The 23864-nt window shown below is 40.9% G+C and overlaps 1 protein-coding gene across 1 annotated transcript in view; it reads left to right on the top strand.

Moving 5' to 3' along the window:
• Positions 1-23864, top strand: part of SLC26A8 (solute carrier family 26 member 8) — a 66069-nt gene that overhangs the window by 38745 nt on the left and 3460 nt on the right. The window contains 10 exon segments of the mRNA XM_007197969.2: positions 1039-1121; positions 5234-5381; positions 6891-7004; positions 12165-12242; positions 15712-15807; positions 17217-17323; positions 17405-17474; positions 17861-17953; positions 18063-18194; positions 21831-22196. Coding sequence (XP_007198031.2) covers positions 1039-1121; positions 5234-5381; positions 6891-7004; positions 12165-12242; positions 15712-15807; positions 17217-17323; positions 17405-17474; positions 17861-17953; positions 18063-18194; positions 21831-22196 — 1287 coding nt within the window.

Below are 23864 nucleotides of genomic sequence, written 5' to 3'. Positions count from 1 at the left end.
AAGCATCAATAGTAGTTATCTTTGGGTGATTTATTTCTGCTTTTAAATTTTTCATATTTTCTCTATTTTCCTTAATGAGCAAGTGTAACCTTTATACTGGAAATGAAAGAGTTTCTTGGCCACTTGCCACACTTCTTGTCCCTTAACTATATAAAGATCACAACTTTTCTGTTGATCCAGATCTTCCTTCCATTCTGATCTGCAGGCTTCCTAGGGGTCATCATCTGACCACAGCATCACAGGTAAACCAACTGCTATCCTGCTCAGTGTCTGGCTGAACTCTTAGAGTAGATGCTGGGAAAATATTTATGTGTTAGTAGGGATAATGGGGTAAAGCAACTATATATTATTATTTTAAAATGGGCATTGAGTTCTCTCGTCTCTGCTTTAATTTGCTTTGGTGTGAGGTCTTTATAAGGTGTAACAGCTGCTAGCTTGTCTGTTTTCCCTCTAACAGACATTAGAAATGGAAGGGAGACTTGGCATTTCAGAAGGAAATGAAAGGAGAAAAAAAAAGCAAGTAATTGCTTTGCTAAAGCAATTTTTCGTGTGTGCTATCAAATGCTGCTCCATCTTATTAACAGTTATTAATGATTATCAATATACCTCAACAATCCCCCAGAGGGCTTACTTGTATTGGGACAGTGTATCTAGATTTTAAAACTTTTAAAACTGAGGTCTTGGTACAGCTATTATCTGAAAACATGTTTATACTTGATCCAGATTATTTAAAGTTGGTGAGGAAAGAGAAGTCTAGGGCAACCATTTTTTCCTATTACTATGTCAGAGACCAAGCCTGAATTTGTTTTTCATTCTGGTTACAGTGCTAAAAAGAGTTCAGGAAACCAAAAGAGTCGGGGAGGACTTCTGCCTTTGTTGCTCCACTGAACTGGCACTGCCTCTTTCTCCAACCTTCATGTATAGGGACTGCCGCGTATTGCATTCCCTGTGCTGCCAGAGGCTATGGGCACCTCTGCTCTTGGAAGCAATACATAATATTTAGATGATCACATGCCTTTTCTTTTTAAATCCCTACAGATTATTGGCTTCGCTGCATTTGCAAACAAGATAAACGTGGACACAGAAAACAGCAAGATGCTCATTGATATGATTCCTTACAGGTTGGTAACTCCACTTCTCAAGACTACTTTTCCCTTCCTGTTAACTCCTCTTAGCCTCTGACTACATAGCCTGATTGGTATCATTGACCAAAACAAACAGAGTGCCAGTTAGTTCTCAGCAAGGATGGGTTTATTCGGGATCAGCAAAGAATTGCAATTTGGGGTCTGCAACCGTGGCGAGTCACATGCAAGTCCTCCCACAGCAAGGGAAGAAGTTTTTATAAAGGAAAAAATAAAATTGGAGTTGGGGGTGGCTATGGTAAACAAAAAATCTATGGCTTTTCATTGGCTGAGTCCTTTGCCAGGAAAGAAGAGGAGTCTTTCTTCTTCCTGTTGGGCTCTGCAATGGTCACAGGGTGTGAGAACTCCCCCTTTTGGTCTCCCAACTCTACTTAATTATTTTCTGTTTATTAATTTTTTTTTAAACAATATTCTCTGCTAACAGTCTCTGGCCACAGCCAAATCCGGGTCATGGGCTCAAGTTCATTTTAGAACACAGAGGACAAGGGCTAGGACAACCGCGTTCTTCTCTGGTCAGCCTTTGACTCTCTTCCCATGGTTGAGCCAATCCCCTTACCCAAGTAAACTGCTGGATGCACTGAATACCAGAGAGACTCATGCATCTTTCTCACAGCACATTATGAACCTTCTCAACCTCCATACCTGTCTGATTAACTCTCAAGGATGGGACAAGAGATACCTCTGTTTTCCTAACCTCTCCCTGGGGTTCAGTGCTCAGGAGGTGAGCATTCCTTCTGTCTTCACCTACTTAGACTGAATCAGTGTCCTTGAGCAACATTACTTCATCACTCTGAGTAGAAAGCCTTCTTCAAGTAGTCTGGCATATGGAGTTCTTAAGGACTTGCAATTAATTTACATTATGATTCCTACCAGTAACTATGGGGCATCACTCTTGCTTCTGTTAGGGAATTATAGTTTCTTTAACCTTGACCAGATGAATCACTTTAGCTAAGAAAGGCAGCATACCACAGTTTCTTGGCTCAGGAGAAGGCTTTTGAAGAGCATTGTTTATTTCCTCATGTTCTTCAATAGGGAATACAGCAAAGAGTCAATGATATTGGCTAGCCCCCAGCATACAAAACAGAGGCTACTTTGATGCAACCAGATTGAATTAATCTCATATCCTACCAGTTCTCAGTGAAATCTAATGATGATTAAATACATTTGAAATTCTGTTCAATTTTTTTAAACTGTGAGCAGGCAACCTAGGTACCAGGGAATACAATGGTAAATAAGACTTGGTCTCTGCCCTCAGGAAAAAAAAATGACAAGGGCAACAATGGGATTGATGCTTTACATAATTATTTTATGTCATTGTTCCTCACAGTAATACTATAAGGAAGATATTATCTCCTTTTTATGGCTCAGGAAACTAAGGGTTACCAAGTTTAAGTTACTTATCCAAGCTCACACAGCTGGTCAGTGTCAGAGCTACTATTTGAACCCATTTCTATTTAATTCCAAAATCTAGTATAATATCCCCTCTATTATACTTACTTAATACGCTTCTGTTATTAATGACTTAAAAAGCACACAATTAACATTTGCTTATATTTCATCATAAGATTCAAGGGTATAGGTAGAGAAACAAACATTTCAAAAATCTAATTTTAGGTATTGCTTTGAACTCCCTTTTTATTACCTGTTTATCCATGGTTGCTAGGGACTAGAAAAACTGAACAATTTAGGTTAGTTCCTTCCATGTCCATGTCACCTTTTAACTAAATTGCTGATGAAGAATTGAATGTTACAGAAAACAGCAGGAAGGAAAAAAACAGTAGTTTATGCTGTTATCATACTAAATATTTAAGGTTTACTAACATAGATTTGGGCAATAGATTCATGAAAATGAAAATCTTTTGTGCATCAAAAGACACTATCAACAGAGAAAAAAAGACAACTCACAAAATAGGAGAAAATATTTGCAAATCACATATGATAAGGGATTAACATCCAAAATACATAGAGAACTCCTAAAACGCAACAACAAAAAACCAACAACCTGACTCAAAAAGTGGAGAAAGGACTTGAATAGACATTTTCCCAAGGATGATACACAAATGGCCAATAAACACATAACATGCTCAACATCACTAATCATTTGGGAAATGCAAATCAAAACTACAATAATAGATGCCACCTCACACTCATTAGTATGACTACTATTGTTTTAAAAAAAAAGACGAAAATAACAAGTGTTGGTGAGGATGTGCAGAAAATGGAACTCTTGTGCACTGTTAGTGGGAATGTAAAATGTACAGCCACTGTGGAAAGTAGTATGCTGATTCCTCAAAAAATTAAAAATAGAATTGCCAAATGATCCAGCAATTCTACTTCTGGATATATACCGCCCAAAATTAAAAGCAGTGACTTGAAGATATATTTGTGTACCTATGTTCATAGCAGCATTACTCACAATAGCTGAAATGTGGAAGAAACAGAAGTGTCCATCGATGGATGAATGGATAAGCAAAATGTGTTATACACATACAATAGAATATTTTTTTGACAGTAAGAATATAGTTTTATTTATAGAAGTAATAAAAGGAATATACCACACAAGTATTTTACACACAAAACACCTTAGACACAAAGATATGGAAGTGAATTTTTAGTTTATTCACATTGAGTCTAGAATACTAGGTTACCCATTGTCACCTTTAAAAAACAGAATCTTGTCACATCTCTTGAATACAAATTAAACAGCTCAGACTGAGTTGGTCGAGGTCACATAGAATCTGGAACTCACTCTAGTCTGTGCCTTTACCCTAACTCTTGAAGCTGCTACACTCATGACAGAATAATTCAGTGGGTGGTGAATCAGACAAAACAAACATCAAACAGACTCTCCTTCACAGCATGGCAGGTGTGAGGGAAAGATAAACTTTAAACAAAGCTGTATTTATCTCGCAACAATGCCCCAACTGGAGCACTTTTTTTTTTTTTCTGTAGACAGATACTCCTAACACACGACTTTTCTGCTGCTCAAGAACCTTCAATGGCTCCCCAGTGCCTATGAACTCACAATGGCAGCATGTTAAGGCTGGACTTTTCTTGTTTGTGACTAGCCCCAGTGGCTTAGCTGAAATTGTCTAAGATTTGATTGGAATTCAGTATTAATTGTGAAGTGGGAGAGAGAGACTGAAGGCTTCATAACGGTTCTGGAATGTGCTTAATTTGGGCACTGAAAATCCAAATATTTTAGCATTCAACTCCCCTCATACAATAGAATATTATTCAGCCTTAAAAAGGAAGGAAATTCTGACATATACTACAACATAGATGAACCTTGAGGACGTTATGCTAAGTGAAATAAGCCAGTCAGAGAAAGACAATTACTATATGATTCCACTTATCTGAGGTACTTAGTAGTCAAAATCATCAAGACAGAAAGTAAAATGATGGTTGTCAGAGCTGGGGGGAGGGGGAAATGGAGAGTTATTGATTAATAGTTATAGAGTTTCAGTTTTACAAGATGAAAGAGTTATGGAGTAGGTGGTGGTGATGGTTGCACATTATGAATGTATTTAATGCCACTGAACAGTACATTTAAAAATGGGTAAGATGGTAAATCATGTTATGTGTATTTTCCCCAATTAAAATAATTGGGGAAAAAAGGTGTGGATAAGAATCAGAAGCAATTTTTACAAAGGACAATGACTAAAATTATACCCTAAAAGATTTGAGTTTGACTAGAAGGGAATACATTGAGCTTTTTAGCTCTAAACCATCTTAGATATGATATAAGCCTATTGCTTACCCACTGGTATGGTCTCAAACAGTGTAAATAAACTATTTTTCATCAATTTTTGTAGTTTTGCCTGTCCTATTTGTTGCCATTGGTACATGGCAGAAACCTTGAACTAGAAGATAGCAGGGCATGTTCTCTTAATGGCTTTTGTAACCTGGCTTGATTTGCTGGCAGTTTTGGCAAGCTGCTGCCTGAGTTGCTCTTCTTAGCTCTTATTTTTATTTTTTAAAAAAGGGTCAGACCTTTTGATATGGATGATAAAGTACGATAAGGTTGGAGTGGGGGAGATGCCAATAAATGATTCCTGCTATCTAAGAATAATTCCACCATTGTATTCCAGCTTCCTGTTTCCTGTAACGCCAGATGTGAGCAATCTTACTGAAGTTCTTTTAGAAGCGTTCTCCTTAGCTTTAGTGAGCTCCTCTCTGCTCATATTTCTGGGCAGGAAGATTGCCAGTTTCCATAACTATGATGTCAATTCCAACCAGGTGAGAGGACAGGCCTTTCTATTACTTTCTCTGACCCTTTAATCTTTGTTCTCTAACCTTAGCCTGCAGTTAAAATGAAGACTGGATTCTTCTGTAACCAGAGAGTCACTTGGACCATGATTTGAATTACAATTACCAAAGGATGTTTTAAAATTATTTATTTATTTATTTTTGGCTGCGTTGGGTCTTCGTTGCTGCGCGGGGGCTTTCTCTAGTTGTGGCGAGTGGGGGCTACTCTTCGTTGCGGTGCGCGGGCTTCTCATTATGGTGGCTTCTTTTGTTGCGGAGCACAGGCTCTAGGCACGCAGGCTTCAGTAGTTGTGGCACGTGGGCTCTAGAGCAGAGGCTCAGTAGTTATGGTGCACGGGCTTAGCTGTTCCACGGCATGTGGGATCTTCCCGGACCAGGGCTCAAACCTGTGTCCCCTGCATTGGCAGGCGGATTCTTAACTACTGCGCCACCAGGGGAGTCCTACCAAAGGATTTTTGAGAAGTGTGGCATACTTAACTCTGAAGCCACTTGAATTAATATGCGTGTTGTTACTCTAGAACAGATATGGTGTAGGGAGGCAAGAAGGTAATGTATGGCATCATGTTGTTAAGCTAGCAGAGTTCCTCTCCTCTTCTTTTATCTTCCTTTCCACCAAGTCCTTAGAAGTCAACCACATGCCAAAGCACAATAAGAAATGCAGTGGAGGGGTTCCACTGCAATGCACTCCAATGCAGGGGGCTCCGGGTTCCATCCCTGGCCAGGGAACTAGAGCCCACGTGCTGCAACTAAGAGTTCGCATGCCGCAACTAAAGAGATCCCGCATTCCACAACGAAGACCCAGTGCAACCAAATAAATAAATAAATATTTTTAAAAAAGAAATGCAGTGGAATATCAAAACTAGGCTAATAATACAATTAAGTTGACCTCCCAGAAATAGTCCTTGTCATTTTTTTTTTTAGTCTCCGACCATTTTGAGTTTGGCCTTTTCCCTAGAAATTAAAATGGGAATATGGGGACTTCCCTGGCGGTCCAGTGATTAGAACTCGGTGCTTTCACTGCCGTGGCAGTGGTTCAATCCCTGGTCGAGGAACTAAGATCCTGCAAGCCGCTTGGCACGGCTTAGTGGCCTAGTGGTTAGGATTCTGGTCTTTCACTGCCTGGCCCGGGTTCAATCAGTGTCCCACTTTGACCTTAGGATAGTATAGAGGGAAGCAAGAAAAATAGTACTATATTTCTCCCTGTCATCCTAAATTCCCAGCAATCATGCAGAAGAGAATAATAAGGCAAATGTCTCATTTACTCACTTTGAAAAAGGACTTTCCTTATGATCTGTAGCTAAAATGAAGGAATCAGATTTGCCATCCTTCACTTCTTTCCAATAATATTTCAGTGTTATTTGAAGTGATGTAAACAACCCTGTCTTCATACATAAGAAATAACAGTATGCCTTTAGTTCAAACTCAAATCAGCCTTCTTTGACAAACAGTGGGCCTAAAGTATTTGCCATTTCTTTACAGGATTTAATAGCCATTGGCCTTTGCAATGTCGTCAGTTCATTTTTCAGATCTTATGTTTTTACTGGTGCTGTTGTCAGGACTATTATCCAGGATAAAGCTGGAGGAAGACAACAGGTATGTGAAATAGAATTTGATCTCTAATATAGAAAGACACTTAGGTCTATTCACATGTATATTCACAGAAGGGGATTATACTAGTTTAACCATGTTACTGTTTTAATGTGATGCTTGTTTGGGAAGAATTTGGATTTCATGCTTGGCTTAATTTTTGCTTAGATTTTGTCTTAAAAGCTATCTGTCAATGTGGAACTTGAAAGTCATTTTCTATAAAAATACTCTTCTGTTAAAGGCTTCTATGTATTAGCCCACAAAAAGCTACTTTCCATGTAACATACCTAAAAGATAATATTTCAGATAAACCAACCATCACCTATTAACATTTTTTTCTATGGGGAGATATATTCTCAGCCCTAGTCTGGGAAAGCAATAATATAACTCTCTCCTTCCCGACAGCAGAACTAGAAACTTTCCTGGTTTCCTCAAAGGGCATGACAAGAGGCTTTCATGATAGAGAATAAAGTCTTTGTCTAGGTGAGCTTAGGGAATTTATGACCATTCTACCTTTGTGTAAGAGAAAATTATCTAGGTCAGACTCTCTTCAGGTATCCTGAATTAGTAAACTAAATATACAGGGGTATGGAAGGGAAGAGGGAAAGGGAAAATGTTGGCAGAGAAGGCTCTAAAGGCAAGCTCTCTGTCTAATTGTAGGTAAGAGATTTTTTTTAAATTTATTTATTTTTGACTGGGTTGGGTCTTCGTTGCTGCACGCGGGCTTACTCTAGTTGCGGCGAGTGGGGGCTACTCTTCGTTGTGGTGCGCGGGCTTCTCATTGCGGTGGCTTCTCGTGTAGCAGAGCACGGGCTCTAGGCGTGTGGGCTCAGTAGTTGTGGCTCGCGGGCTCTAGAGCGCAGGCTCAGTAGTTGTGGCACGTGGGCTTAGTTGCTCTGCGGCATGTGGCATCTTCCTGGAGTAGGGCTCGAACCCGTGTCCCCTGCATTGGCAGGCGGATTCTTAATCACTGAGCCACCAGGGAAGCCCTGGCAAGAGAGTTTTTAAGTCCAACGTTCATGAGTTTTAAACTGACCAGATAAAAGTTACAACTTGACAACATGAGAGGTGTCCCATCTCAGTTATATAGCATGAATAAATGTCAAACAACTATCAGAATTGAACCTGGAGTAAGCCCATGGAATGAGTCGGGGATCAGGAAGCACAGAAACAGTGACAGAAGTCAAAGACAAGCTTAGGCCACAGCAGCACAGTAGGGAGGTATAGCCATGGTCAAAAAGTGAAGTGTCAAGAATGGACACTAAATTTGAATGGGGAAAGATAAAGTGTCACAGTCCATGGGTAAATATAAGTGAAATATAAGGTGAAAGCCAATAAAAGTCAGAAGATTGGGCAGGGGTGAGAGCATGGGTCTAGAGTAAGCCCATACCATATGATTTTATGTAGACTGAGTTTTTTTGTCATAGAGCTTCTGCCAGACACATTGGCCTTTAAGGTGTATGTAGCTATTTTGCACTACTATTTGACCAAAAGAAGGAAGATGAGTTATGTTAAAAAGAAGGATGTTCTATGCAAGTGTGAAAAAAATTTGAAGTCAAAATGAGAGGATTTTATGGTAAGAAAAAATGGAAATTCCAGACATTAGTTCCCACTAACTTGTGACCACACACTTTGTTTATTTAGTATACAAGCATAACAAATTTGGGGAGAAAAGATGCATGTGGTTGGAAAAAACTAAATCACGGTGCAGGTAAAATTAAGTGCAGAATAAATACAATACATTTTAAAATGCCATAAATATTGCAAGAAGGAGAATGATGGATGAAGTGAGACTTTCATGGATCATTGCAAGAGGGTTAGGATATGTATAGATGGAGGGAGGGAAGAAGGGCTTCAGTTCAGCCTCAGAGTTGCCTTTATCCTGTTGGACAAAGTGCCTGCTTCAAAGGTTGCCGATGGCTCTCATTCTGTTTTCTGCTATGGCTTTGTTTTCCCCTACCAATGACATCTCTCTTTGTGGTACAGTGACCCTTCAAAGGGAAGTATGTCCCCAGGGATACTGGTAAGTCCTTCCCCAAGACCCTGACTTGCCCAGGGCAAATTGCTGGTTCAAGCAGAGAATGCCCCTGGCCCTGGCCCTCCACATTGGAGCTACCCCACCTCCAGTAAGTTTCTGATCTGGACTCATTCAGCCTTCTTCACCCCATAGCAGGGGTTATTCTCTCCACCCTTTTTCTCTGGGGACTTTTGATTCACTCTGCCTGAGAACACCCCCACTTTTTCAAAGCTCCTCAGGACTGCAGGAAAGAGAGGCTAGGGGGTTGGCTCTGAACCTCTCCGACATGACTTGTCACCAAGAGCCACTTATGTATATATGTATTATGTATGTGTGTATGTATGTATGTGTGTATGTATGTATGTCTGACATAAATACAAACTGTATAAAATGTGTCTGAATTTCACTTTAATTTCTCCCTGTCTAGAACCCACTTGTCTTCACTGGTTGCAGCAAAACCTATCAGCCCTTCCAGCCATGGCCTGGGCCTGCTCATCCAGTTCTGACCACTATGCTTCCCTCTTCTCTATGATTGGGTTCCTTTCCTTGTTCTCTGCTTTCCAAGGACCAGCCTTCTTGCCTTGTCCCCAGGGTCCCAGAACTGCTTTTAAAAATGAGTTATTATTTTAAAAAAGAAAAGAAAAAAATTATCAAAGAGAGAAATGAGCTGTGTTCTTTTTAGAGGAAGCAGATAGGACAGTGGAGAGAGCCTGGATTTTGGAGTCAACCGGTCAGGTAGATTGAAACCTGACTCAGTAGTTCTAGATGTGTGACCTTGGGCAAGTTACTTTCACTTTCTGAGGCTCTAGTCCTCATCTGTAAAATGGGGATAAGGATAACCTTTCAGTTGTGAGAATTAAACTGGATGACAATAGTGCCCACCATAGTGCGTGTCACTTAAGATGTTCAAATATCAGAGCTTCTACCCCAGGTCCCTAGTGCCCTGGCTGGTCCATGGTAATGTACTGTCCGCTGCTTATGGAGCATTTGGTGTCTGAGGGTCTGCATGTCAGTAGCGGCTGTGTTTTATGGGACCTCACATTGCCTCGAATCCCCAGAAAGAACGTAGAGTCAGTCTTTGTTCAAGAAAGCCTGGAAAAGTGATGGAAAATCAGAGCAGAAAAGCAAAACATGCATGAGATGTAAAGTTGTACATGCTCATTGTCTCTAGACCCTGTTCAGGCACTGAGTCTGGGATTCTGAGAGCCATCAAGCATCCTCCTAAGGCACAATGCCACCAAGGATGGCCCTCTGATCCCAAAGCCCACTCCTTTGCGTGTGCAGCCATGGGGGACACACAATTATTGGCAGGTCTCCCTGAGCAGCAAGTTTTATGGGATTCAGTGTCTGGTTTGTACTCAATTTAAACTAGGTTTATACAGCTAATTTTGGTGTCTGTATGTCTTCGCTTCCTTAAAAATAATCAGAAGGGGCTTCCCTGGTGGCGCAGTGGTTGGGAGTCTGCCTGCCAATGCGGGGGACACGGGTTCGAGCCCTGGTCTGGGAAGATCCCACATGCCGCGAAGCAACTAGGCCCGCGAGCCACAGCTACTGAGCCTGCGCGCCTGGAGCCTGTGCTCCCAACAAGAGAGGCCGCGATAGTGAGAGAGGCCCGCGCACCGCGATGAAGAGTGGCCCATGAAGAGTGGCCCCCGCTTGACGCAACTAGAGAAAGCCCTCGCACAGAAACGAAGACCCAACACAGCCTAAATAAATAAATAAATAAATTTAAAAAAAAAAAAAAAAAAAATAATCAGAAGAATTTTGGAGAAAGGAGTAGAAGGAAGGAAAAGTCCTGATATATTTTCCTGTGCTAATCAAAGCAGTTTCTTCTAATAGTGCAAGACCGCCTGAAGCTAGACCCTAAAACTCGGTGCAGCAACAGGCTGATATATGTACATTGGCTGGAGGAACTTATGGCTTCAGTTACCTTTTCTTAGTTCCACAGTGTATAAAATGTTTGCCATGAGAACTTCCTGAGTTTCAGTTACAGTGATCCATTTTCCTGAATCCTACTCCCTACACTCTTCTCTCAAGGTTCAACTTTTCCATGTTGGGTTGGTCCCATTAGCTGTGCATCAGCTGGGATGGGGAAAGAAGGAAGTAGGATGTTAATTTCATTGCAATTATTTTCAGCGATACATTTATATGGCAGATAGCAGTGAGTAATGAGAGGGAATCCAGTAGGAAGTTATTTTTTTCACACCTAATAAAAAAAGAGAAAAAAAGTTAGAGAATCATTGCTGAGTGGTCATTTAATGGTTTAGATTTAAGGTTGCTTGTTCTTGCTTGTATATGCCATTGTTTTGATTTGTGGTTACAGTTTTATTCCCCCTCCACCCCCATCACAGTGGGAAATTACACTGCTTTATATTATTTTTTCTTAGTAAGGGCTTAAACAATGGAAATTTATCAATAGAGGATATAATGAGTTCAAGATTATGTCCAGAGAGCCTTGAGATTATAAAGGGAACTATGCTTCTTAGCTTTCTACCTGTATTTGCCAATCTGAATCACTGCTTACCAAGTAGTACTGAGCCCAGAGTAGTCAACCCAGGTGGGATAGGATCCAGAGCTCCTATATACAACCCTGACTCATGTTCTTAACCTTTTTTGATGGCAGTGAGGCAGAAGGAAACTGAAGTAGGAAAATCAGAAGTGAATATCATGGTGTTTTTAAGATGAAGCACCACTGAAGCTGTTAGATGGGAAGCTATCCAGGCTCCAAAAGAGCGAGGTGGAATGGTTGGGATTTTAGGGCTGACAGTGATGAGTCTACCAGGGCTTTTCTAAACTGTTCAAAGAAGGGTTAAATTTAGGATGAAGTGCAGGCTGGATTTTAGGAGACTTCAGATTCATAGCACAAAGCTATGGCAAGAAAGATTCAGATATCCAAGACAATCTGGGACTTTTCAGAAAGCCTTCATACATCCAATCAACATGTATTTATTGAGTACCTAGTATTGTGTTTAGCACTTTGACAGGACCTGAAAATGTCAGTTCACCAAAAATGCACTTATGCTGGATGGTTATACTCAACCCCTTTTAAGAAAAAAATGACATGCTTCTCACCAAGCAGAAGGCCTCAGTTGCAGACAGGGACCAATACATTCCTGATGGTCTCTCTCCAACTGGCTCTGTCTCCTCAGTTTGCATCTCTGGTAGGCGCAGGTGTGATGCTGCTCCTGATGGTGAAGGTGGGACGCTTTTTCTACAAACTGCCAAATGTAAGTAGAACTAATCAAATAACTAAGTCAAGAAAGAACGGATCTCCAGATTACATCTTGGTGGGGCATCTCTGAGGAGAACTGCATTCAACTGATCCCCAGTGGTTGCCCCAGCCTATTTCTAGCTCCTTTTCTTTAAAATAACAGCCACTGCCTCACAGGATTGGGAGTTAAATAAGATAATATGTATAATATAGAGAGAACGGTTTTGAGCTAGTAATAAGCACTCAAACAATTGTTATTCTTCTCGTTCCCGTTAATTTTTTTTTTTTTTTTTTTGCTTAAGCTATAAAGTAAGCTTTGGAAGTAAGGATTCAGTTAAACATGACCAAAATAGACTTCTGATGCCAGAACACCCAATACCACCACAGGCTTGGAAGCTCATTGTGCATTCATGCCATCTGTTTTCCTAAATAGTTTCCAGAAGTCCTTGTTCTGCATTCATGTGAACTCAATCCCCCTACTGCTGCCACACTGCCTCTCGGTCAGTTCAGAATACTAAAGGCAGCATCTAAAAATTGAGTTTTAACTCTGTGCTCAGCTAGGATGCCCTATATACTTATGTGCCATTTCTTCCCTTTGTGTGAGACGGATGACCTTACATTTAGAGATGCCAGGTGCATTAATTACGAGCTATAATCGATTTGTTCTAAGTTACAATACAGATCAATGCCCAGTCATCATAATTTCCTTTTAAATTTCCTTAATGTTCCCTTTAGCCATTTTTAGGTAGTACTAAGGGAGCGGGGAGGAGATTTTATTCCTGGTGCAGCAGCTTGGTTACACACTGAGGTGGCAGTCCCTAAGCTGGAGTGGTTGTAAATATTATGCCCATCCTTTTGAATGCGTTTATTCCACCTGGTAAATATCAGGTTTCAGTAGAGCAGGACCATCTCAAGGCTGTTGGTGCCTTCTGCTCTTGTGATTCAGGGACCTTGGAAACCAGCCATGGAATATATGCATGGTGGGTGGTATTAAGCTTCTGTTTATCACACAAGCTGTCCTCTGATTCCCAGCAGAAGCCATCTACAGAATTTAGTTCATATAGCACCTTTGGTGCTATAACTCTTGGGAGTCTATTTTCGGAGGGCCACTCACTAATTTACTTTGAACAATGATATTTTTCCATTCTAGAAGAGTCAGAATTTTAAAAAATCTCAAATAAAAATCTGTCAGAATTCACTGAAGGGTAGTGATAAAAGTAGGTAAGCCCTCCCTTACTATAAATATGTTGGGGATAGAACAGCCCTTGCTTTTGGCCAACCATGTTATGGCATGTTATTTTTACATCATCTAGTTAGGATGTTTCTGGGTGAGAAAATGTGAATACAATCTGATCAGTGGAATATCTGAATTTCTATAACACTGGGACTCTATGAGTATTAAACTACGAATGATTCCTTCCTTCTTTGAATGACTGTGGATAGCTTGTTGCAAAATCCTTAGGAGAGTAATTGGTGGAACATCCTGGCTAGGATCTCAGCTAGTTAGCAACAGAACCAACATAAATTTTTTAAAAATGTAATACAGGGACTTCCCTGGCAGTCCAGTTGTTAGGACTTCGTCTTCCAGTGCCCAGGGTACGGGTTCGATCCCTGGTCAGAGAGCTAAGATCCCACATGCCTCATGGCCAAAAAACCAAAACATAAAACAGAACAAATATTGTAACAAATTCAGTAAAGATTTTAAAAAAATAGTCCTCATCAAAAAAAAAATCTTTAAAAAAACCATAATGCAAATAGTATATTCAATATTGTTCCAATTTTGTGTGAAAAAATACATAGGCTATACCAAAACGTTAACAATAGTTATCTCTTGTATGATGGAAATTATATATAAATTCAATTCTTCTCTACACATGAGCATGTTTTATCTTAATATTAAGAAAGGTAAAAATTTTATTGTATATTATGTCATGAAAAGATTTGTTTCCTCTTCATACTCCATACCTCAAGCCAAAAATCTGGTAAAAGCCCTATGAAGTTGAATTTCTTATCTTTCCTACCACATCTCCCTGCAAATTGTAGAAATTTGGGGAGATTCTTGACTGGAAAGAAGATGAAGATGGGAAACAAGTAATTTCTGCTGACTTCATCTTTGTTCTTCCCTCCTCTACTGACCTGTTAAGACCAAGTGGTCACTGAGTAACCTCAGAAAATAAGAGTAAGCTTGGATCCAATCCATTCCTGATGATAGGATCAGTTCTAATTCCCAGGCAGAGTATATAGAAGAGAGGATGGCTAGGAAAAGGATGAGAATTGTTTCTTAAAGTAGGTTCAATTCTACTTTGAGGCCCTGATGATTTTACATCCCTATGAGTATCCATCTTCATTTTCTTATATTTAAGATACTTTCTTTCCATTAGAAAGGGAGACATGCTTACTTTTAAAACTTTGGAAAATTCACAATAGATAAAAATCTATTTTTTAGATAGACTGGTTACACACTGAGGTGGCAGTCTCTGAAGCCATAGTCACAAATAAACCACTATTAACATTTTGGCATGTATCTAACCAATATTATTCTCTATAAATGGATAATACTTTGGGTAATTGTGATCTAACTGTACAATCTGGTATTCTTGTTTTAATTTAATATGTAGCATGATACTCCGTACTATAACTTAATCATCTTAAATTAGGTTATCTGCATTTTTGTTATTATAAATAACACAACAGTGAGCAATTTTGTACATCTACCCTTTTCTATATTTAAGATAGATTTCTAAGAGTAAAACAAAATTTCTGTGTGAAAGCATATTAGCATTTCTTGATATATTGCCAAATTATTTTCCAGAAGGGCAATACTCAACGCCCATTTTTATGGAATGTCCTCAATGTTTTAAATTTGCTAATTTAATTTGATGGACAAAAAATTGGTATCTTATTGTTGAAATAATTGTAGTACATCATGATTAGACTTGAAAAAAGCCCAACTATTTCAGCATTCCTGTGAGTGGAAATTCTCTTAGTTTGTCATCCCTTTTGAGAATGGTTTCTAAGCAACATCGGTAACATAGATTATGTCAAGCAAACTACACAAAGCAAGGCCAAGTAGGTAAAGATAAGAAAAATGGCCAAAGGTGCCAGCCTCCCTGAGGGCTTGCCTCAGACACCAAAGTGACAACATGGAAGCAGAAGGGGCTAGATGATCATAACCTGCAGGTACTCTTCCTCTCACTGTCAGGGTAAGTAATCAGTGACCTGAATCTAAAAGGGGCTTGTGGTAGCTGTACCGGCCAAATGAGTGACCTGGCCTTGCCTTGTTTTGTGCATTTGACAAATTATGGAGGCAAGCAGAGAAAAACGTGGAGAATACTTATTTGATTAGACAATGAGTCAAAGCATGGACCTGGTATTTTTATGAAATATCAGTGCATAATATCTCTGAGTGGCAAGGTACCTTTGTGGAAATTTGGGAGTTTTACCCCTGAAAGGAAAATGAAGCAGTGTTTATCTTTTCCCCACAGGCTGTGCTGGCTGGTATTATTCTGAGCAATGTCCTACCCTACCTTGAAACCATTTACAACTTACCCAATCTGTGGAGGCAGAACCAATATGACTGTGTGAGTGTAGATGTCCTGAGGTGGTGGGGGAGGACAGAGAGGAAGCCTGCAGAGAGGGGAAGAGAACTAACAAAAGAGATCAACCTGAAGCCACTGTCTGATGCCTAGTATTCTCTGATGCCTAGTACTCTACTTTTGCTTTAAAAAGGGAGTCGAGGTTATTGGTGCATGGAAATACCCATTCCAACTATGCAAAGTTAAATAAAATGCAATTAATTAAGTAGCTGCAGTTACATACAGATCTAGTAAAAAGGGTTTATCATACATTGCATATTTGAATGACTTTTAATCCGGTTAATAGAAATACATTCCAGGATGGGAGACACAAATTCTAACAAGAGAAGGAGGTTTCTTTCCAGGAAGAGTAACTGATGGAGCATTCTCCTTCTCTCTAGAGCACAAAACTAGAGGACATAAAGGGGAGACAGCAAGAAATAAAAGATGGGGGATGTGATACAATGAGAGGAGAAGCACCCAGAAGAGGCAAAGAGATAGGAAAAAGGATCATTTTTGGATGCAGGTCCCTGAGAAGTTAAGAGGGGAATGTGGTCCAGTGCACAGGTAGAGCTTCTAGTCTTAGGAGGAGGGATAGCACTTCCAACAGACCTGGAGAGAACGGGGGAAGGTTGAGTGCAGATACTAACTAACAAGTGGCAGGTGGAGGGGGAAGTAAATACTTAAGGGAGTTTCAGCCTATCTTCTTCTTTTTTAAATTTTTATTAGAGTATTTTTGATTTATAATGTTGTGTTAGTTTCAGGTATACAGCAAAGTGAATCAGTTATACATATATCCACTCTTTTTTAGATTCTTCTCCCATATAGGCCATTACAGAGTATTGAGTAGAGTTCCCTGTGCTACAGCAGGTTCTTATTATCTATTTTGTATATAGTAGTGTGTATATGTCAATCCCAGTCTTCCAATTTATCCCTCCCCCCTCAGCCTATCTTCTTTGTGAAAATGAAAGTCAAATCACCTGCTGAGAGTGATGGAGAAGGTGGTGGGATAGGGGCTTGAAAAAGATAATAAAGACTCTCAATAACTATCATAGCTCTTAAAATAGCAACCATTAATTTGGTGAGTGTTCTGGGTTGCTTTACAAATAATATTTCTAATCTCAATAAATTCTATAAAGCAGATACTATTATTCCTATTTTTCACACGACGAAACTGAAGTTTTAAGAGAGAATTAAAGAGAGAAGTGACCAAGGATGCATAAAAGAATTGCTAGGTAGCCCTGGGACCCAATCATTTTTGATGGCATCAGTTCATATGGCTATGGAATTTGTTCTCTAAATCCTAGGTGTTGACAGAGAAAGGGTAAAGGTGAGCTGAGAAAGAGAACTTGTGATTTTCTCAGTTCTGCTTGTTATCACGGTCTTCCTCTTCCCTTCTTCCTCTTTTCCATAAGCTCATTTGGATGGTGACGTTCATATCTGCAATTTTACTGGGACTGGACATTGGATTACTTGTTTCAGTTGCTTTTACCTTCTTCATCATCATGGTTCAGTCACACAGGTACTTTGTCTCAGGTAATAGGAGGTGGGCCATGGCAAGGTAAGGCAACTGTGACCTAAAGGCAAATGCATTTACTTTCAGAACTAAGATTCTCCTCCTGGGTCAGATCCCTAACACCAATATTTATAGAAGCTTCCATGACTATCGGGAGGTAAGAATCCAAATCAGTCCCACTCCTTTGCCCAAAGGATGGGGTGGACCAGGCCTGCTGTTTAGTTTTTCTACAAAACCCCTTTGCTCCTGTCTGCTGCACTGCAGATATGCATTTACAAAGGTGGGGAAAACAATGCAGCCAGTTAAGGATAATTTTAAAATGTCCTTTGGGGGAGGAAGGCCAAGAAAAATAGAGGCGTGAGGAAATGGAGGGGAAAAGAAGAAAGCAGGAAAAGCAGGGGATGAAAATGGGAGGAAGGAATTTGCTAGGTCTTGCTTCTTATAAAGAATACAGATTCTCCAGGAGGTTCTAAGGATTTCTTTTTCTTACTCCATGAAAGAGCTGAAAAATTTCCCTCAAGTTTACATTTATTTGTCTTGCAGGTTACAAACATTCCAGGGGTGAAGATCTTCCAGTGCTGCAACTCCATTACATTTGTCAATGTTCACTACCTAAAGCGCAAGCTGTTAGAGGGGGTGAAGGCTCTCCTCCCCAGCCTCTCTCCACCTGCTCCCCTCCCCTTCCCCGAGTATTCTCCCCTCCCCCATTCACCATCCGTATGTGACCCCCTCATATGTCTTTCAGGTTGAAATGGTAAAGGTGCCTCTTACAGAAGAAGAAATTTACAGCCTGTTTAATCAAAATGAAGATGGCCCCCAGCGAGGAAAGATTTGTTGGTGTTCCTGCAACAGTGATGAACCGGAGCCACCGCCCAGGGTTAGAAACACGTCTTCTTTTCATTTTTCTCCACATTTTAGAAAAAAGAAGTGCACTAGTAGTTTTTTAAAAAAAGAAAGAAAAGAAAATCTAAACCCCCTCAGGGATTTTAACTCTTAGACGAACCATAAGTAATTGGAAATCAAAGATTTCTACTCAGAAATGGAGACACGGGTTCCCTTTCAGGTTCAGATCTTGCCCTGAAAGTAGGAGGCAGGGGGAGATGTCCTGACTCCTGATTCCCTTCTCAATGGCCAGCAACTTATCTGAGCACAGAGTACAGTCTGCCTGTTGACATTGTCAGTAGTTCCCTGGTTGTCCCTGTTTCCTTGACTTTTATCTTAGCTCCCTGGCTATAGATTTCTGAAAACAAGTGACTTAAAGATTGTTTTCTAATTGCAGCAGGGTCAAGGGCAGGCAGGGTCAAGGTGGCTGGGGTTCCCAAGGCTCTGTCAGAGTCTCCTGATGTCTGCCTGTGACCAGGGAAATGATGATGTGGGATGGAGGGCAGATTAGCAGACATGGGGATTTTACAGCATCTGAAGATTATTTTAGCAGATGAGTTACAGCGCTCATTAATTTCCAACTCAGATTTGGTCTAAATATTCCCTTTCCCCAGGGCAGGGCTGTTCATTTCCAGCTTCGAGGCCTTTCATGCACACAAACACCCTAGAGGAGCAGCTCTGTCTACACACACACACACACACACACACACACACACACACACACACACACACACACACACACACACACACCTCCCATCCCCCTCCTCACCTACAATACCAAGCACCCACTCTCATTGCCATACACCCGAATGGAGCATAGGTTCTACTGAGCTCCTGGAAAATACCGACTTCCCTGCCAAGAGGACTGCTCTACTACTAGAATTAACACTATCTCTAATTTTTATTTTGTATCCACACTGCACTGAGTATTGTAGAGAGTATTTACAGGACATCAGAAAATACATTTTAGAGTAGAATATGATCTAGTATTTATTGATGTCATACTGTGTGCCCAGAACTATGATACTATGAAAAAGGAAAACAAATTTTTAGGGGCCGCTGTCTCCAGGTAGTTCTTTTTTCTTTTTCTCTTTAATTGTGGTATAAAGCGCATAACATAAAATCTATCATCTTAACCATTTTTAAGTGTACAGTTCAATAGTGTTAAATATATTCACATTGTTGTGCAATCATTAAGACCATCTACCTCCAGAACTTTTTCATCTCGCAAAACTGGAACTCTGACCCATTAAACAACTCCCCATTTCCTCCTCCTCCCAGCCCCTGGCAACCACCATTATACTTTCTGTTTCTATGACTTTGACTCTTCCAGATGCCTCATATAAGTGGAATCATACAGTATTTGTCTTTTTGCAATTGGCTTATTTCACATAGCATAATGTCCTCAAGGTTCATCCAGGTTGTTCCTTTTTTTTTTTTTAATTTTTTCATGGAAAAATTTGAACATATACAAGAGTAGAGACAAGTATAATGAGCCTCTATGTACTCACCATCCACTTTAAGATTTATCACCTCGTATTCAATCTTATTTCATCTATACCCCTACCCACCTACAGCCCCTCAAAATCACAGGATTATTTTGAAGCAATTCATGGAATTTTAATTCAAACTGGGGAGGATTTCCTGGCAGTCCAGTGGTTAAGAGTTGGTGCTTTCACTGCTGTGGGCCTGGGTTCAATCCCTGGTCAGGGAGCTAAGATCCCGCAAGCTGTGCGGTACGGCCAAAAAAAAAAAAAAAAAAAAATCAAACTGGGGAAACAACTCTCTATTAATGTGACATTTAAGGCTATTATTGTATTTATCCATCCAAAAATATACATTTTTTTCACATCTCTGAAATTTAGATGCATTGTACAATTGACGGCATTATTATAGTTTAATTTGCAGTGTTTTGTTTGTTTCTTTTTTTAAATTAATTAATTCATTTTATTTATTGATTTTTGGCTGTGTTGGGTCTTCGCCGCTGTGTGGGCTTTCTCCAGTTGTGGTGAGCGGGGCCTCCTCTTCATTGCGGTGCGCGGGCCTCTCACCGCGGCGGCCTCTCCCATTGAGGAGCACAGGCCCCAGGCCCGCGGGCTTCAGTAGTTGTGGCTCGCGGGCTCCAGAGAGCAGGCTCAGTAGTTGCGGTGCACAGGCCCAGCTGCTGCGCGGCATGTGGGATCCTCCTGGACCAGGGCCCGAACCCATGTCCCCTGCATTGGCAGGCGGACTCCCAACCACTGCGCCACCAGGGAAGCCCTTGTTTGTTTCTTGACAGTACAAAAAGTAATGGTGCATCTTAAAACTGATGAAATAAGATGGTAAACCATACCATGCAGTATATTGTTATGTTCTAAATCATGTGTTTATATTCTAACAACTCTAAGGCTTCAGTTAAAGAGAGATTGGCATGAACTCAAAAAGGCAGGGAAACTTCACAGTAGTAATGGACTTAAGCTGGGCAGGAGAGAGAAATTTGGATTTATGTCAGGTAGGAAAAAGAAGGACTCCCAGTCCATGAATAGGCTTGGACAGAGACACTGAGGTAGAAATAAGCATGGGATCCTCAGAGTAAGAGGCTTGGCCTGGGCAGTAAGTTCAGGCAGACCTGGCGGGAGTGGATTGTGAAAGCTCTTGAAAGAGTATAGAGTAGACGGAGAGAAAGGGGAGGCTCTCAGAGGTTTCTTCTGCCGGAAGGACCTTGTATCTCCCCAACACTGAGGCAGTGCTCAGCTGTCCCCCAAAGGCCTGGCCTCAGTGACTGTCAAGGCTTGGGGAGTACCTCTCTCCTTTGAACTGTAATATTATCATTTGTCTACACCACTTTTTTTTTAGCAATACAATATATATTACCTTGTATAGTTTTAATCTTTACATTTTTTTTCTATTTTTAAAGTTTATTTCACAAGCAACATTATTAGAACAACAGATTTTTCTTAAAGAAACATCACCCCAAAGTCTACCACTCTAGCAAATGAACTCTTCATTTTCCCACGTACCTTACAGTTTTTGTCCATTTAGGTTGTTATTCATCCTTTAAATGGACACGTGCCCTCTCCCCAGGTAGAATCTGGTCCCTGTGACTGCAGAGTCAGCATTCACGTCTTTCATGCCATTGTATTCCCGGTGCTTGGTACTGTCCTTAAGCAACATAGGCCTATTAGGAGCATGAAAGGAGTGAAAGGTAAAGACAGCCACACTCAAGTAACTTTTGTCTCCTTAAGGAAGTCTGACAGAAGACAGTTTCATTGATAAAAGAAGGAGGTGTTGAGAAAAGGGACTGATGGAAGAAATACTTCAAAGTTCTAGTAGGTGCGGGAGACTAATTAGAATCCAGGGATGAGGGAAAGGAATAAATCAAAGATGATTTAAAGTCTGGCTCACTAGGACAATGATAATGTCATTGATGCATGTGGGGAAGTTGGGGGGGTGGCTCAGGAAAGATGAACGTGGTTTTAGTCACAGGCTGGAAGTGACAGTGAGATATCTAAGGAAAAAAGGTATAATGCATAGTCTGCGGAGTTTTCCAAGAGAGAGGGAAGTGAGTTAGTAGATAGAAACAGCATAGTTGCAAATGCTTCCTGCCTTGTTTGAGTCTTATCATAGTCCTCCCCTAACTCTGTCATCCCAGGTTTTTTACACAGAACGATTTGAAAGTAAATGGGGCCTCGACTCGTCCTCCATTAACCTGGTCCGCTGCTCACGTTTCAAGAGCATGGACACAAGCCAGACTATGTCCGATGACCAAGTGCCGTACATAACATCTTCCACATCCCAGAGAAATCCAAACTATAAGGAGGTGGAGAAAGTTTGGCTTTCTGATGACCCCTCTAGGAGCATGTCGATCACACTCCCTGATGCTTCTGAAACTCAGGTCGGGGGTAGAACACCCCTGCCTTACTCGACTTCATCTCTTCTACCCAGCATCCACACCATCATCCTGGACTTCTCCATGGTACGTCTTGTGGATGCACAGGCTTTGGTCGTACTAAGACAGGTAAGTACTAAGGAGGCTTTCACAAGAACGCTGATCCCCTCCTACCACCACCATCCCAGCCCTGATCCTGATTGAATCCTGTTAGTCACTGATCAGCTGCTCTGTGACTCCTAGGCCACTAGGAACTTGAGCACCAAAGACAGTTTAAGGTCAACCAGAATAAAAAGAAAATGAAGCAACTCTGATTTACTAAACTAGGGTTGGTTCCCTAGCCATGGCATATTATTTCTCAAGGACTGAAGAACAGGAAACTCTTAACACCATTGAAACAGCAATCTGTGCCACACCCAGCAACTCCCAGCGTATCCTGGGAGTTAGCTACAAAAAATGTCAAGGAATAGGTTCAAATGCTACAGAAGAAAGTTCACAAGGAATTCTCCACTATTCAGCTGCTCTAAAAGGCACCCAGGTTTGAAGAAGTTGTGATGAAATGACACCCCAAGCGTGGGGCCGCCCGGTCCGGTACCTGTAAGGGTCTTCCCCAGTTCCTTCTTCATTGCCTGCATCTTTGGGTGAAAAGGGCAGGAAAGATTTTTCCTTCATTGCTATGTTCCCTGAGTCCTGGCTTCTCTCCCACTTTCTGGTTTCTCAGACAGATTTCATTTCTCTCCTTCTAGTACAATATAGACAGTTTAGGTGCACAACTAACCATATTGACCTTATTGTTTAATGTCTCATAAATACAGTGTCTTTTTTTTTCAAGCCAGCTTATCTCAGTTTTTAGTCCTCTATCTCACTCTTGCTCCTGTTGACGATGGCTCAGGTTTACACATCCTGAACCCACTCGCTTCCTGGCTCTAACTGCACCCACCTTTTTTTTTTTTTAATTTATTTAATTTATTTATTTTTGGCTGCATTGGGTCTTTGTTGCTGTGTGCGGGCTTTCTCTAGTTGCGGCGAGCAGGGGCTACGCTTCGTTGTGGTGCGTGGGCTTCTCATCGCGGTGGCTTCTCTTGTTGCGGAGCACGGGCTCTAGGCGTGTGGGCTTCAGTAGTTGTGGCACACGGGCTCTAGAGTGCAGGCTCAGTAGCTGTGGCACACGGCCTTAGTTGCTCGGTGGCATGTGGGATCTTCTCGGACCAGGGCTTGAACCCGTGTCCCCTGCATTGGCAGGCGATTCTTAACCACTATCCGTCCCCCCCCTCAACCTTTTTTTGAGATATGCTCCTTTGGCTGACTTTCCTTCTTGTATCCTCAGATTCCATTTTAACAAAATATTTATAAATATTTTATCCTACATCTTATTCCTAAGTGAACATGATTCTGTCTTAAGTGAGTCCAGCTCCTCTTTGGTCTAAGGCAATAGGAAGCTTGTCATAGCAGAAAGAACTCTGATTGGTGGTCTGTGGATGTGTGCTCTGTCCTGGCTTTACTACCACTCACTGTCCATCAGACCCGAGGTAACTTAATAAATTGCACTGGGTCTTGGTTTCCTCATCTATAAAATGAGAGGCTTAGAAGAGATTTACATTAAGGGCTTTCCCATCCATGAGACCCTCTCCCCACCAACACCCCACCCCCACTCCATTTGCAGGCTCAAATATACTTGATAATGTCTTATCTTTGGGACTTTTCCATCTTAGGTTGTACTACTGGGCTGTGTTCTCTTCTCCCAGTCTTACCACTGTAGCTGTAGCTTTAGATTTCACTGACTACACTATCGAATGC

This window comes from Balaenoptera acutorostrata, chromosome 10 (genome assembly GCF_949987535.1).
Source record: "Balaenoptera acutorostrata chromosome 10, mBalAcu1.1, whole genome shotgun sequence".
Classification (NCBI taxonomy): domain Eukaryota; kingdom Metazoa; phylum Chordata; class Mammalia; order Artiodactyla; family Balaenopteridae; genus Balaenoptera; species Balaenoptera acutorostrata.
Note: the sequence above shows the minus strand (reverse complement) of the source record. Positions and strands in the feature narration are given on the sequence as shown.